Source organism: Salarias fasciatus, chromosome 9, assembly GCF_902148845.1.
Source record: "Salarias fasciatus chromosome 9, fSalaFa1.1, whole genome shotgun sequence".
Taxonomy (NCBI): Eukaryota; Metazoa; Chordata; class Actinopteri; order Blenniiformes; family Blenniidae; genus Salarias; species Salarias fasciatus.
The window spans coordinates 26165011-26181117 of NC_043753.1; the positions used below are offsets into that span (position 1 = coordinate 26165011).

At 47.2% G+C, this 16107-nt stretch overlaps 1 protein-coding gene across 1 annotated transcript; it reads right to left on the reverse strand.

Moving 5' to 3' along the window:
* Positions 1-3307: 3307 nt before the first annotated feature.
* Positions 3308-9666, reverse strand: LOC115394803 (E3 ubiquitin-protein ligase DTX3L-like). Its single transcript, XM_030100145.1, has 5 exons — positions 9523-9666; positions 8549-8631; positions 8323-8471; positions 6377-6588; positions 3308-4461 (listed from the first exon to the last, which is right to left on the reverse strand). The coding sequence occupies exons 2-5, from the start codon at positions 8628-8630 to the stop codon at positions 4392-4394; spliced, it is 513 nt and encodes a 170-aa protein (XP_029956005.1). The 5' UTR covers position 8631; positions 9523-9666; the 3' UTR covers positions 3308-4391.
* Between the last annotated feature and the right edge of the window lie 6441 nt (positions 9667-16107).

Below are 16107 nucleotides of genomic sequence, written 5' to 3' on the forward strand. Positions count from 1 at the left end.
AGAGCTTCATTCCACCAGTGGAAGGATGACAGAGAAGAGACAGACAACTAATAAACTAATATACACTACACACACACACACACATATATATATATATATATATATATATATATATATATATATATATATATATATATATATATATATATATATATATATATATATATATATATATATATATATATGTCGTGATGTCTTGCTGATCAAATTAATTGATCATTATCAAAAGTGAAGAGTCCAGCACTCTCTCTGGTCCGGTCCGCTCCGGTCCGGTCCAGTCCTGGACCGTGCAGGCTGGCTCAGACAGACAGGAGAGACCTGTAGCAGGTTTTTGTCAGCATGCATTCCTGGTGATTTCTCCCATGTCTGCTGCAGATCCTGGTGCTGAGTAGATCACTGGTGGATCTGTGAGTTGATAGCTCAGTCAGAACAGCTCGATCTCACACATGTGGGCCTGGTGGCAGACCGTTGCCCCACTGAATCAGTATCCATATGGAGTCTTTGTGATGGCTTCAGCTCTGCAGAGCAGCAGTGCTGACCCTTCATCCTCCTGGTGTTTACATGGGCAATCGGCTTTGAACTGTCTTCCAGGATCATTTTCTACAATCCCACAGATCCTGTAGAGGAAAGCATAGAGGAAAAAACTCACTTTTTCACAGAAAGAAACCTGCAGAACCAGATTCACCACTTTGTTTTGTTTTTTTTCAGGCAGCTGCAGCTACACCCTGACAATAGCAGACACACACCAGCAGTGTGTCCGTTCTGCACTAATATCCTGCAGGTTGAGCTGGCTGGTTCTGATGGGGCTCTCCACTGAGCGGACCGCCCTCCTCAGACCCAGAGGTCCTGCTGGCTGGTTCTGATGGGGCTCTCCACTGAGCGGACCGCCCTCCTCAGACCCAGAGGTCCTGCTGGCTGGTTCTGATGGGGCTCTCCACTGAGCGGACCGCCCTCCTCAGACCCAGAGGTCCTGCTGGCTGGTTCTGATGGTGCTGTCCATCCAGGTGGAGACACTCCAGACAAAGCTCTCTCAACAGTGGAGGGTTAAAGGTTGCTGAGCACCTAGAGAGGCAGCCCGGTGTGGGAGGTGGAGGGGGTACTGTGGGCCTTTCTTCAGCAGGGTGTTGATGTGGCAGAACCACGTCGGGTCTGGTGTGTTACCTGAAGCTCTCCACCCGCTCCAACTCTCTGGCGCCGATCCGAACTGGGTGGTCTGGTCTCTGTTGCCGCTGGCTGAGGTCCAGGAGGACCCGCTGACTCACAACGGTCCTCCAGGAGGATGGTGTCCATCAGTCCTCCTGGTGGGGATCAGACCCCCCACTGCTCTGTCCTGCTTTATTCTACAAATTCAAATGAGTTATGTTTGTTGTTTTCTTGTGACAAAACCAGTTCTGGAGGCACAACATCAAGTATGTACAGGCAACCTTTGTGCTTGAAGACCTTTGACTTCAGGTCCAGAGAGAAGTGCTGGTCTGTCTCTCAGCTCCGGACGGCTGACATTCCTTCCCCTGACCAGAACCCAGGAGGTTTACGCCGTCTGTCATCAGGTTACACACAGCGCTGCTCTCATGGTCTCCTCCAGCAGAATTTCCTCTGAAACGACCTCCGTGCAGCTGAACGCCGTTCTCCCCGCTGTCCCCGTCCCTCAGGACTGTCTTCCAGGCGTCCATCTAAATAGACCTGATCCACAGAATGAACCTCCTTCATCCCTCAGCTGAGGAAACCTGGCTTTAGAGCGCTGCTGCCCCGACAGCACACACACTACTGCGTGTGTGTGTGTGTGTGTGTGTGTGTGTGTGTGTGCGTGTGTGTGTGTCCAGGAGAAAGTAGTTTCAGAAGCTTGTGACTGACAAAGGCCTCCCAAATGAGATTAGGTGTTATTGTGGGTGTGAGGACTGGGCTGTAATTCAGTTTGAGGAGAACATCAGGCCGGCATTAAAGTGGAAAAGTTCATACTCGACAAAATGGACCAATGAGAGAGCTCCGAGGCTTCAGGTAGGGCAGGAAGGTACAAGAAAAAATAGGAACAATAAAACAGAAGGAGTTCTTTGGTCCTGAGCAGGTCTTATTCCCCAGTGAGCTGGTCTCATGATGAAGGGATGTGTGGAGAGCTCGGCTCACACCACAGGACCTGCATCTGGAGAACATCTGTGCTCGCTGCACATCTGTCACTTTACAGGTGTTGCTTTTCCAAAATGCCAGTAATTGCTGCAATGCAAACAGTGTGGTGAGGGTCTGAGATAACCGCGGATTGTTTCTTTCACAAGGAGCATGTTTAAAAAACCTCTGATGCTGTCTGCTCAGCTTCACTGCTCCACCACTCACATGGTCAGAGAGCCGTCTGCTGACCGCAGGACTGGTATCACCGGGTTAAAAAATGAGCTATTGTTGTTCAACTCGTCTCTCTTTTCCCAATACTGTTCATTTCCAATAAAGAAGACCTTGAGTAAAACAAAAAAGTACACACACACACACACACACACACACACACACACACACACACACACACACATACACACACACACACACACACATACACACACACAGAAAGATTATGCGATTAATCGCGACTAAAAAATTTAATCGTTGCCCAGCATTAATATATATATATATATATATATATATATATATATATATATATATATATATATATATATATATATATATATATATATATATATATATATAAAACACTGTGTTCTCGCCAACCTGGTGGTATTGTGTTTGTCTCCTTCAAGCTATACATATATATATATATATATATATATATATATATATATATATATATATATATGTATGTATATAAAACAATATTTCATGTTCACAATCGTTGCCCAGCTGTCATATATATGTAACAATATATATACATATATATATATGTATGTATATATAGCCATTTTAATTGCAATTAAAATGGCTCATTTGAAGTCTGCCGATTCCATTCAAAATGTGCGTGTTACATAAATAATTTTACAATTCATCAAATATGATTTATAATAGCTTAAAATACCAAGTCTTTGCTCCCCCAACACACACACACAGGTTCGTATTTCTATCCTTGTGGGGACCTTCCATTGACTCCCATTCATGTCTAACTCCTAACCCAAACCCAAACCCGAACCCTAACCCACACCACAACAATGCCTAACCTTAAAGAAATGTTTTTGCACTTTTACTTTTTTCAGTAACAACAACATGGCCACGAAAACGCTGTTTTCCCTCAATAGGACCAGAAGAAGGTCCCACAAGGCACATCCTGCAGGAAAATGATACACACAGACACACACACAGTGGTGAGGACAAGTACTGCATGCAGGCCGGCATCTTTATTACAGTGATATAGTGATGCGTAAATCATACATTAAAATTGGCCTCATTCTGCACATGATCCATGGTTATGATCATACAAAAGTAATAATAATAAAGGAAATACACGGGGGAAACAGCATTTTGCCAGTATTTAGGGCCCCCTAAAATTTCACAAATCATGTTTTCAGGACAGCTTATGTCTCATGAAGGGGGCTGAGACCCCCCTGGCCCCCCCAGAGTTCGCTTCCTGTACATATTGTCTTATTGGTGGAAATGACGAACGTGGGATGTGGGCTTCAGCTTTCAGAGGACCGGTACACTGAAACCACTGAGCCTGTGAACAACAACCGTCCAGATGGAGTGGGGAGTGCAGGAACAGTACCAAGACCAGGACCAGGACCAGGAGGAGGACCAGGACTAGCCGGATGAGCAGGATCAGGATCAGTATCAGGAGAAAGAATCGGACCAGGACCAGGACCAGAGTCCCAGGGTTTCCAGAAGTTTCATTTCCCCCCCTTTAACACAATGAAAGTTTTTTGGTTTTTTTTCCTGTTCCACTTGGAACAATCTTCAAAAAAATGTGTTTTCAGTGACGCCGATTGTTGTTGTCGTGCAAACAGACAAAGTTTTGTGGTTTCTGTTGACGTTCCTGCCATGTAAGCAGGACCTGAACAGAAGTGAGGGAGAATTTAACCCGTTGGTGTTTAGCTTCCAGACAGGAACCCGGCGTGGTTCTCACACTCCAGCAGGGTTTGGTGGTTTGATGATGTTTTTGGAGGTAAAGGGAAATGAGGATGTCTCCAACGCTGCATCCCGTCACTTCATTTACAAACATGATATATGAACTGCAGGGTTCACAAACGATCATCAGTGATGGATTTAATGGCCAAAGCATCAACAAACAGTTCTACAGAACGTTCACTTCCACACAGAACATCAGACATTTCATGAAAACTCAAAGAGCAAATAATCTTATATTAAATACAATGTACAGAACCCTGGAAAAGAGTGAACAGTAACACTTATTCATCAACAGCTTGACGTGTGAGTCTTCCTGTGTTCATCCAGCAGTGTGTTTCATGTTATTGAACACCTGCATCCCTCAGCAGCCTCCTGACAGTCTTCAGGTAGTCCGAGTCTGGATAACTGTCGCTTCAAACAGAAAACACACAAAGGTTCTCAGCCCGTCACATGAAGAGAAGAATGCACCACGGAAGAAGAAAGGACACTGGATATCACACATTTCACAAAAAAACATTTAGTGTGTAACCTTTAACGCCTCCTGGTGGACCTTCTCAAGTTAGTTCACTGACTTTATGAGCAGTGAGCAAGAAACTCTGGAGAGCCTCTGACCATCGTTTATCCACTGACAAAGAATCAAAACGGCTCAAGATCAAAGGCAGAGAAACGCAGCGGGAACATCCGGGGTTACATTTAGGTTCTCGTCCTGGTTTATAACCAGCCATCCATTCATGTATGAATTAATGGATGGATGAATTTGTGAATGGCCAGCTAGATGGATGGATGGACACATGAATGGATAATGAATGGATGGATGGATGGATGGATGGATGATGGATGGATGATGGATGGATGGATGATGGATGACATTTGCTCGCTCTGTGGGAAGACCACTGAATGAGAGCTGACACACACACACACACACTCTCCTTTACCTGCTGATCAAACAGTAAAATAAACCAAATCTGTTAGTCAGTTTTCGTCTGCTGGGATCAGTGAACCCTAACAGAGGAATTCCACATCTTCCGTGTCTGCTCCGCTCTGCTCCGTATTATCAGAACCCACAGCTCCGGATCGCTCCGGATCGCTCCGGATCGCTCAGGATCGCTCCGGATCGCTCCGGATCGCTCCGGATCGCTCCGGATCGCTCGGCTGCACCTCTGTTCCGCCGGCCAGAGAAGCAGAGCAGTGTGAGGAGCAGATTCAGGCCTTTCAGAATAAAATGCATACATGGTCCTGAATATGTATTTTGTAGAAAACAGGAAATATATGAGCAACAGCCTACAATGGGCCATATATGCAGCTGTGTAACGTTGGACTGGACGTCAGAAACGTTGGACTGTAGCTTGATTACAGGCAAAATAGAAGTTTGTCATATAAAACTTGAAAGTGTGTTCTAGTTTTTGCTTGTACGGCTTTTTAAAGTGTATATTTTAATCAGTATGGGATGTCTATTCCTGATATATCTGAAAATTGATGTGAGGACAAATAAAATGTCTTTAAACATGTTAAAGTCTTTAATAAAGACAAAATGATTGTATTTTGTATAAAGCCGGAGGTTGTTGGAGTTCTCTTTCCTGTCTGGTGCATCTGAACTGTGGAAATTTATGCGTGCGGAGACCTGGACGGACCGGACCGGACAGAAAAATAGACCTTGGCTCTATTTTGGACTGACGGAGCAGAGCGGGGCGGATCCAGACGGAGCCGAACGTGGTGGAACGGAGGCTACTGTCATTAAAATAGCAACGTATTTGCTGCGGGGGTCGGAGCGGACCGGAGCAGAGCGGACCGGAGCGGACCGGAGCGGACCGGAGCGGACCGGAGCAGAGCGGACTGGACCGGAGCAGAGCGGACCGGAGCGGACTGGAGCGGACCGGAGCGGACCGGAGCGGACCGGAGCGGACCCGGAAGAGGTGGAATTTGGGGGTAATCCTCTCAGCAGTGTCTTAACCGCTCACTCTGGTGATTCAACAGTCCTCTCTCAGATCATTCCAGTATTTAAACTCATCACTCCAGAGTTTTTAACCAGTCACTCCAGACGTTTTCTAGATAAACCTTTAACTTACTTCACTCTGCAGTCACTGCCGGTTATAACTGGATTGGATGAACTTTCACCCATAATTCATCTTTCTTCTCACCCATTCATTTCATCTCCTCCGTCTTTCCTGTCTGATGGTCCTGTGCTCCACCTGCTGTGAGGTGAGAGAGCTAACCACTGCACCACTGCACCGCCCTCCCTCTGTCCCTGCCTGCTGTACTCAGGATATCTGTTAACAGGACTGTGTGTGTGTGTGTGTGTGTGTGTGTGTGTGAGTGCTGTCCTCACCCGGCGCTCCCCCTCTCGGCCTCTGTCTTCAGAGGGATGGTCTTGGTGGTGACGGCGTCTTGTCCGTCCTCGCCGGTGGCGACGGTGAAGAGCAGCTGCCGGCTGAAGGCCTTGTCCAGCAGCTTCAGGACCTTCCGGCCCTCGGGATTGTCTGGCAGGTAAGCGGAGAGCCTCCGCCCGGAGAAGGGCTGGCCGGGGTGGGGGTGCTTGTCCTGTAGGAGAAAAGCTTCTTTCAGAACACTGGCTGGTCTTGTTGGCATCTTTTGGTTCGTCTGAAACCACAGTGTCGGTGTCCCCCTCCAGTCCGACGGGTTTGTAGCTGAACGCAGGACTTTGGGTCCTCTTTGCACTGCCGCTGTTCAAAGTGAAGTACGTAGAAAGTTAACAAAAAAACTCTTCGTTAGCTCGATGGAGACGTTCATTTGGAATTCTGGTCATTCTTCACATGCCAGCTATAGCTGTCAGTACAACACACTGACAAAGGTATCTGTGCACCTGCCTTCACACACAGTGGATTTAAAAAGTCTACACACCCCTGTAGAAATGCCAGGTTTTAGTGATGTGAAAAAATGACAGCAAGACAAATAATTTCACAACCTTCCACCTTCAATGTGACCTATGACCTGTACAATGCAACTGAAAAAACAAATCTCAGTGAGGTGAAGTAAAAGTAAAAACTGAGATAATGTGTTGCCTAAATGTGCACACCCTTTAATAACTGGGAATGTGGCAGAGTTCAGAATGAACCAATCACATTCTCACAAATCTCGACTGTGTATATCCACTGTACATGGACATGAGTGACTTCCCACTCTTAAGATACTAGATTAGATCTGGTGCCGGCCAGGCTAGAAGAGCTGAACTCTTCCAGGAGGCTTTTCACCAGCCTGAGCAGAGCTGTGGGAATCCTGGACCAGGAGGGAGGTCTGAGCCGGGCTCACAGTCCTGCCCTGAAGGTCTGAGGTCTGGACTCTGCAGGACAGTTAACATGGATCCTTCTATCACTGGACCTCAGGGCTCGAGTCCAACGCCCGAGGAACAAGTCCAGATCACCAAGACCTCACACTGAGTCCGGCCAAGACGGACAGAAGCTGTTCTCTAGGAAACCGTCAAAGTCAGACTGTCCACTGGACTGTCCATCAGACTGTCCACCGGACTGTCCACTGGACCGTCCACTGGACTGTCCATCAGACTGTCCACTGGACTGTCCATCAGACTGTCCACCGGACTGTCCACTGGACCGTCCATCAGACTGTCCACTAGACTGTCCACCGGACTGTCCACTGGACTGTCCACTGGACTGTCCATCAGACTGTCCACCGGACTGTCCACTGGACCGTCCATCAGACTGTCCATCAGACTGTCCACCGGACTGTCCACTGGACAGTCCACCGGACTGTCCATCAGACTGTCCATCGGACTGTCCACCGGACCGTCCACTAGACTGTCCACCGGACTGTCCACTGGACCGTCCATCAGACTGTCCATCAGACTGTCCACCGGACTGTCAGTTCCAGCAGTAGAATAATAAATGCCAGCTCCTATCAGAGGAAATGTTCTTCACAGATTCAGGGTTTGAACCGGACCAGGACCGTTGGGTTTCATTCAAACCACAGCTAACGTCAGTGTCCAGTCCTTTTCCTGGTGGCTGTGTCTGTCTCCTATCCTCCTGCTGTCCAGGCCCACCCTGGTTTCTGTCCTGTGTCGTTAGTTCCACCTGGTCTGTCTGCCTCACCTTGTCTTCTATCAGCCAGTGTCCGTCCAGCTCCGTCCCTCCTGAGTGGACGTAGCCTCCTGTGCCCTGTGGGTTCCTGCTAGACCCACAGGGCACAGGTGTGTTTGTCCCACTCCGACTCCCTGCCACCGCCCGTGTCTCTGCTCGTGGACTAAGACTTCAGTGAGTTCCTCAAACTGCCGTCTTCAGCGTGAGCGGGAGTCGTACTCACAGTCTGCATCCCGTCTGGGAACACGAAGCTGATCTGGACGGTGTCGTCCCTGGGGAACCCCGGCAGGTCCTTGTGCAGGATCACCCAGGTCATCTGGCCCGGAGGCTGACAGTCGTTCAGGCTGTACTTTCCGCTCACCTGCTCAGTAGCTACCACACAAAGGAAACCAGTGGTGAGGACGTCCATCAGTCAGGCCTGGACAGCACCGACAGGACATCTGGAGCACCTTGCTGGAGCAGAGACGGCGGACCCTGCCCGTTCAGGTACTGGTTACAGTGGTGTTTGCCGCTGCTGTGGTTTGAGCCCATCCTGAGAACGTGCACAGGACACAAGAAAACACACGGCTGAGGATGATGGACAGAATAAGATGGTGTGGGGTGAAGCGCCACCTCAGCTGCAGCCACCCAGACTCCACCTGGACGTGGATCTTCCTGCAGTGTTCTTCTGTTTCTGGTCTGAGTTCCAGATCATCTCAGAAGCTTTTCTGTTTTTAATGTGATTCTGTTCAGCAGCGGCGTCCAAAGCTTCAGCATATCGTCAGTGTTCCAACAAACAGTCCGAGTGTAATGAAAGACTGTTTTCATTCTCTTTCAAAGAATCTGGGCACAGCTGTAATCCTAGAAGTAACTATGAACGTTCATTGTGCCGTGTTTTCGTTGTAAGTGAATATCAATAAATGCGTTAAGTCCTAAAAAGACAATTTGCACAATTTAATGTCAACAGTTTATTAATTTGAAGCACTGAAACTCCTGACTCTCCATGGCGGTGTTGTCACTTCCTGCTCTTCTGCAGAGTAATCTAATGTCATGATTAAATATCTTGTCATGTTTGATAGTCAAACAATGAAAAACAAAAGAAATGCTCTGTACTGTTGACCTGCTCAAACATGTAGGAATTACTTCTGGGTGGGGTTTTATCTCTAACAGAGCCCTAATTAAACCATTTATCTTCCACACATCATAAAGGAGTTTTTTTTCTTTTTCTAATTACCAAAACACAGCGAGTGCTCCTGAGCACCCCGGCTCAGCACAGCTCTCTGTCATCAGCAGTTGTGTCCATTGTAAAACAGTCACTTGATGAATTTGGGAGGTATCGTTAGCAGCTTGCTGGTGATCCATGCTGTCACTGCGACTCTACGTTCTCTGGGTCTGCTGATCAGATGATCAGCAGAGTGAAGCCTGCACATGATCACAAACCTACGGGTGCGCCTGGAGCTGTGGAGACGGCGTCCTGGGTACCTGGCGGAAGCTCCTGGAATCCCTGCTGAGCTGAAATCTCCTCTCCCGGTGTTTCTCTGTGAAGGCTCGGAGCTCGGGCGACACGGCAGGGCGTCGGATCGCTGGGCGTGATTCCTCCCGGTCGAGTCAGTCGGACTGGTCGAGCAGCTTTCAGCTCATACTTCAGGTGCGCTCACCTGCTCCCGGCTTTTATCACGCTGGGATCTATTCATGGCTGTGTCCAATAGAGGCCGTGCAGCTGTGTGTGTGGAGTTATTCTAACTGCAGGTCGTCTTTCAAGTGTGATTTCTGTGAAAATATAAAACACACTCCACATACTTTCCATTTCCTCCTGCTGAAGTGTGTTGGAGAGTTTCTGAAAACGCTGAATAGCTCAGAGGTCCAGAGTCACAGGGCAGTAATCCTGGTGTCCAGGGCTGGATGAGGGCTTTCTCTGGGAGTTGATGCAGCTTGTGTGGATCAGTGGGACTCACATCAAACAGCCACAGGACTGACGCAGGAGGAGGAAGACCGAGTCTCTGTGCTCCAAACACTCGTCTCGTTGTCACCTGTGCACATCGCTGTTGTTACGTAACAGTTGTCATTTTTGTTTCAGTCTGAAACAAGTTCCACTTTCTTTGTCCTGTGTTGTTCCAAATGCCTCAGAATTTCTCTTTGTCGTGTTTTTCAAAGTCTAACATTCCAAATCACTGTGCCACTTCTGAATAAATGAATTTCACATACAGTAACTCACATTACTGTATAGCACAGTTACAGCACAGCCAGCTGCAGCATTGTGGTCTTCAGGCTGCAGAACAGCTGCACAACAGAAGAACATAAAGAAAGTTATACCGGAGAACCGCCAGAGATCAACAGCATTCACTGTTTTCACAGCTCTCAGGGGAACGACAACATGAAGCTCTACCTTCCCCAAGAGGGAGACGAAGAACGAAGGGAAGACGGTAAAAAGATTTATTTAAAAAGGTTTTTGTTAAATTAATACTATATCCTGACAGTAGCACATTTGTGTTTCATCAATTTGTGAACATCAGTGATGATATTCTAAACTCAGGGAGTTAACAGACATACATGTCCAGGTCTCAAGAACTGGTCCTGTTCCCCAGAGCATCACGTCCAGCTGGACAACATCTCCTGGACAAAGTCCACTTCTCTGTCCTTCTGGACTCTTCCGGTCTCTCTGGGTCTCTGTCCTTCTGGACTCTTCCAGCCTCTCTGGGTCTCTGTCCTTCTGGACTCTTCCAGCCTCTCTGGGTCTCTGTCCTTCTGGACTCTTCCGGTCTCTCTGGGTCTCTGTCTTGACCAGCTGTCCAGTGTCTCAGTCTCATGATGAGGACCACCGTTTGAGAACCTGATTACCTGATCATTCACTGATCAGTTCATGGATCAAACAGCTGCTCATGTTTCTGTGAAACTGCTAGTCAGAGAGCAGCAGGTGTTCAGAAGTCCTGAAACAGTGAACAGTTCCACACTCAGAAGTTTAGAGAAGGTCACATGAAGGTCACCTGGAAATTTGACCCCGAAGACTGATGTCAACGACGTTTTGTGAGACACTGCCAGCCTCACAGTCTGACTGGACTTCCTGAGGAAACGACCGGCGGAAGCCTCTGACTGTCTGCTCACATTCCTACAGCAGTCAGTGTAAAGTAAAGGTGACCGCCAGGGACAGTGGGGAGGAACGTTCAGTCTCCATCCTGAAAGATACCCTGTAATTATCTCCGGGCAAAACATACAAAGGTTACTCTGGAAGAGAGTTTCACTCAGTAACTCCCTCTGGAAATGAGACGCTCTACCTGAAACTTCGAGGTTAAGATGAAGATCTCTGACAGAAGGAGGCACATTAGCTAAAACCAGCAGAGTAAATCTGCAGATTAGCTGAAAGAGTTTGAAATGGTCAAAAAGAAGAGTAGACCTCCCGCTGAGAGCATCCAACCTGCAAAAGGTTAAAATCACACAAACGGAAACGATTTAAAGAAAAGTAAAAAGGTTAAAATTGTTAAAGTCACTTGAAGTTATGAGAAACAGCAACAAAGAAAAATGGCTGTTTGCATGAGTGTGTGTGTGTGTGTGTGTGTGTGTGTGTGTGTGTGTGTGTTCATGTACATACCCAAAAGTAAGGACCAAAATTCGTTTTGCACCAACAGAGTGAGGACATTTTTGCAAAGTGAGGACATTTTTGCCGGTCCTCACTTTTTGACAGGCCTTTTTTGACCTTTTTGAGGGTTTAGACTTGGTTTTCGATTTAGGGTTATAATTGGGTTTTGGTTAGGTTTAGGGCATAGGTTAGGGTTAGGCATTTATTTTTGATGGTTAGGGTTAAGGTAAGGGGCTAGGAAATGCATTACGTCAATGAGTGTCCTCACAACGATATAAGTACAAACATGTCTGTGTGTGTGTGTGTGTGTGTGTGTGTGTGTGTGTGTGTGTGTGTGTGTGTGTGTGTGTGTGTGTGTGTGTGTGTGTGAAGGCTGCAGAACCTGCCCTCTCGGAGGGAATCCTGCTGTATCTGCTCCTTCATTTAAAATCCTTTGTTGTTGCGACGCAGCAGCGCAGCTTGTTTTGCGACCTCGGAGAGTTTGGAGTGGTGGAAGACAATCCTGCTTAAGCTGAGAGGTCTGAGGGGGGTTTAGAAAACAAGCTGGGGACTGGAGGGAGGCGCAGATAGGATTTCAGATGGGACAATTACCATGTGTCCCAAATCCTGCCCGGCTCCCTTCTCTAATCCAGAAAGGAAGAGGAAACAGAAAAAAGTCCAATTATGTCCTCAACCTCTCTTTCTGTTTAACTCTTCCTTCAGCACCAGGAAAACCTGCTTACCAAGCTAGATTTTTCAAGGCCAGGCAGAACGAGAGGGGAATGAAAAGAACTGCATTAAAGGAAAGCAAACAAACAAGTGACAGCTCCTCCAATGGAGACTCGTTTTCTCATTTGAGCAAGATGGAAAGTTTCTTGTCATCACATTGAGGAGACGCCACAGTTCTTGTTGAACAGCCTTCTGATGCGGAACAGCGACCCTGACTGGGTCCAGCAACCTGCCAGGCTGAAGAGTGTGAGGAGCAACAGTCTGAAACTAACACGCTGTGACGATGAGGAAAGCCTAACCAAAAACCAAACACATGGACTCATTTCTCTGCGTCACTCTGTTGTGTTCCTGATCTAGTGCTGTGATGTTCAATGAACATATGATGTTCGTTATATGTGATGCTCGTTTGAACGGCTCTTTTAAGTGAATGATGAGAGCCGGATCACTGCTGTCTGAGAGCCGTTCCTTTGTGTAAATTGTCCACACTTCCTTCACGTGTCTCCTGAGTGTCTCCTGAGTCCAGCTGCCACCGCTGCCTTCATGTGAACGAGCGAGTTTCGTTTTTCCGTAGTAGCTCCAGCCACCTGAACACAGCAGCTAACTAGTGGATGAGAAGTGTCTCGAATAACTGGTTCCCGAAAAACTGGTGTTTTGGAATAACTGGTTTCCCTATTAACTGGCGACTGGGTTTCTTTCACGTCCCTTGTTGCTGATAGATGTTAAAAACCAGACAAAAAGCCGTTCAGACCTTTAATGAGTCTGATTTCAACATCCGCTGCTACTAGCAGCAGCAGCAGGAAGTGCTAAAGGAAGTCAGTCACCAGGTAACAAGGAAACCAGTTCATTTGAAACATCGTATTTACCGCTTTATCAGAGGTTTTACTAAAACCTCCCAAAAAACAAAAAATCCTAACAAACCTCAGCAGACACCAACAAACACAGCAAAACCCTACAAATCCCAGGCAACCCCAATAAACCCCAGCAAGCAACAATAAACCCCAAAAACTCCAACAAACCCAAGAAAAAACCAAGAAACCCAAGCAAACCCCATCAAACCCCAACAAACCCTAGAAAACTTCAAAAAGCCCCAGAAAACCCCAGCAAACCGAAACAAACCCCAGCAAACCACAGTAAACACCAACAAACCCCAACAAACCACAGCAAACCCCAACAAATCCCAGAAAACACCAACAAACCCTAGAAAACCCCAGGAAACTCTAGAACACCCCAGCAAACCTCAACAAACCCCAGCAAACTCCAACAAACCCCAGCAAACCCAACAAAACTCAACATACCCCAGCAAACCCCAACAAACCCCAGCAAACCTCAATAAACCCCAACAAACCCCAGCAAACCCCAAGAAACCCCAACAAACCCCAGAAAACCCCAAGAAATTCCAGCAAACATAAAAAACAAGAAAACCCCGAAACAAACCCAAACAAACCCCAGCAAACACCAACAAACGCCAGAAAACCGCAACAAACCCCAGAAAAACCCAGCAACCCCCAGAAAACCCCAAGAAACCCCAGCAAACATAAATAAACCAGAAAACCCCCAAACAAACCCCAGCAAACCCCAACAAACCACAGCAAAACCCAACAAATCCCAGGAAAGCCCAATAAACCCCAACAAACCCCAGAAAACCCCTACAAACCTCAGCAAACCTTGACAAACCCCAGCAAACCCCAGCGAACCCCAACAAACCCCAGAAAACCCCAGCAAACCTCAACAGACCTCAGCAAACCCCCACAAACCTCAGCAAACCTCGAAAAACATCTTTAAAAAACCTGAAAACCCCAACAAACCTCAGCAAACCCCAAGAAACCCCAACAAACGCCAACAAACCCCAGCAAACCTCAACAGACCCCAGCAAAGCCCAACAAACCCCAGCAAACCCTTGAAAACCCCAACAAACTCCAGAAAACCCCAGAAAACCCCAACAAACCCCCCAAAAAAACCCAACAAACCTAAACAAACCCCAACAAACCCCAGCAAACCCCAACAAACCCCAACAAACCCCAGCAAACCTCAACAAACCTCAGCAAACCCCAGCGAACCCCAACAAACCCCAGAAAACCCCAGCAAACCTCAACAGACCTCAGCAAACCCCCACAAACCTCAGCAAACCTCGAAAAACATCTTTAACAAACCTGAAAACCCCAACAAACCTCAGCAAACCCCAACAAACCCCAACAAACGCCAACAAACCCCAGCAAACCTCAACAGACCCCAGCAAAGCAGAACAAACCCCAGCAAACCCTTGAAAACCCCAACAAACTCCAGAAAACCCCAGAAAACCCCAACAAACCCCCCAAAAAAACCCAACAAACCTAAACAAACCCCAACAAACCCCAGCAAACCCCAACAAATCCCAACAAACCCCAGCAAACCTCAACAAACCTCAGCAAACCCCAGCGAACCCCAACAAACCCCAGAAAACCCCAGCAAACCTCAACAGACCTCAGCAAACCCCCACAAACCTCAGCAAACCTCGAAAAACATCTTTAACAAACCTGAAAACCCCAACAAACCTCAGCAAACCCCAACAAACCCCAACAAACGCCAACAAACCCCAGCAAACCTCAACAGACCCCAGCAAAGCAGAACAAACCCCAGCAAACCCTTGAAAACCCCAACAAACTCCAGAAAACCCCAGAAAACCCCAACAAACCCCCAAAAAACCCCAATAAACCTAAACAAACCCCAACAAACCCCAGCAAACCTCAACAAACCTCAGCAAACCCCAGCAAACCCCAACAAACACCAGAAAACCCCAGCAAACACCAACAAAATACAGAAAACCCCTAATCACCCCAACAAACCTCAGCAAACCCCAACAAACCGCAGAAAACCCCAGCAAACCCCAACAAACCCTTGAAAACCCCAACGAACTCCAGAAAACCCCAAGAAATTCCAGCAAACATTATAAACCAGAAAACCCCCAAAACAAACCCAAACAAACCCCAACAAACCCCAGAAAACCCCAACAAACCTCAGCAAACCTCAACAAACTCCAACAAGCCCCAACAAACCCTATCAAACCCCAGAAAACCCCAGCAAAACCCAGCAAGTCCCAACAAACCCCAGAAAACCCCAACAAACCCTAGAAAAACCCCCCCAAAAAATAAATATCCTAACAAACCTCAGCAAACACCAACAAACCCTAGAAAACCTCAACAAACCCCAGAAAACCCCAGCAAACCCCAGAAAACCCCAAGAAACCCCAGCAAACATAAAAAAACCAGAAAACCCCCAAACAAACCCAAACAAACCCCAGCAAACCCCAACAAACCCCAGCAAACCCCAACAAACCCTAGAAAACCCCCCCCCAAAAATAAAAATCCTAACAAACCTCAGCAAACACCAACAAACCCTAGAAAAACCCAACAAAACTCATCATACCCCAGCAAACCCCAGGAAACTTCAAAAAAATCCCAAAAAATCCCAGGCAACCCCAACAAACCCCAACAAACCCCAGAAACCCCCCCCCCCAAAAAACAAAAATCCTAACAAACCTCAGCAAACTCCAACAAACCCCAGAAAAACCCAACAAAACTCAGCATACCCCAGCAAACCCCAACAAACCCCAGCAAACCCCAACAAACCCTAGAAAAACCCCCCAAAAAATAAAAATCCTAACAAACCTCAGCAAACACCAACAAACCCTAGAAAAACCCAACAAAACTCAGCATACCCCAGCAAACCCAAACAAACTCCAGCAAACCCAAAAAAAATCCCCAAAAATGC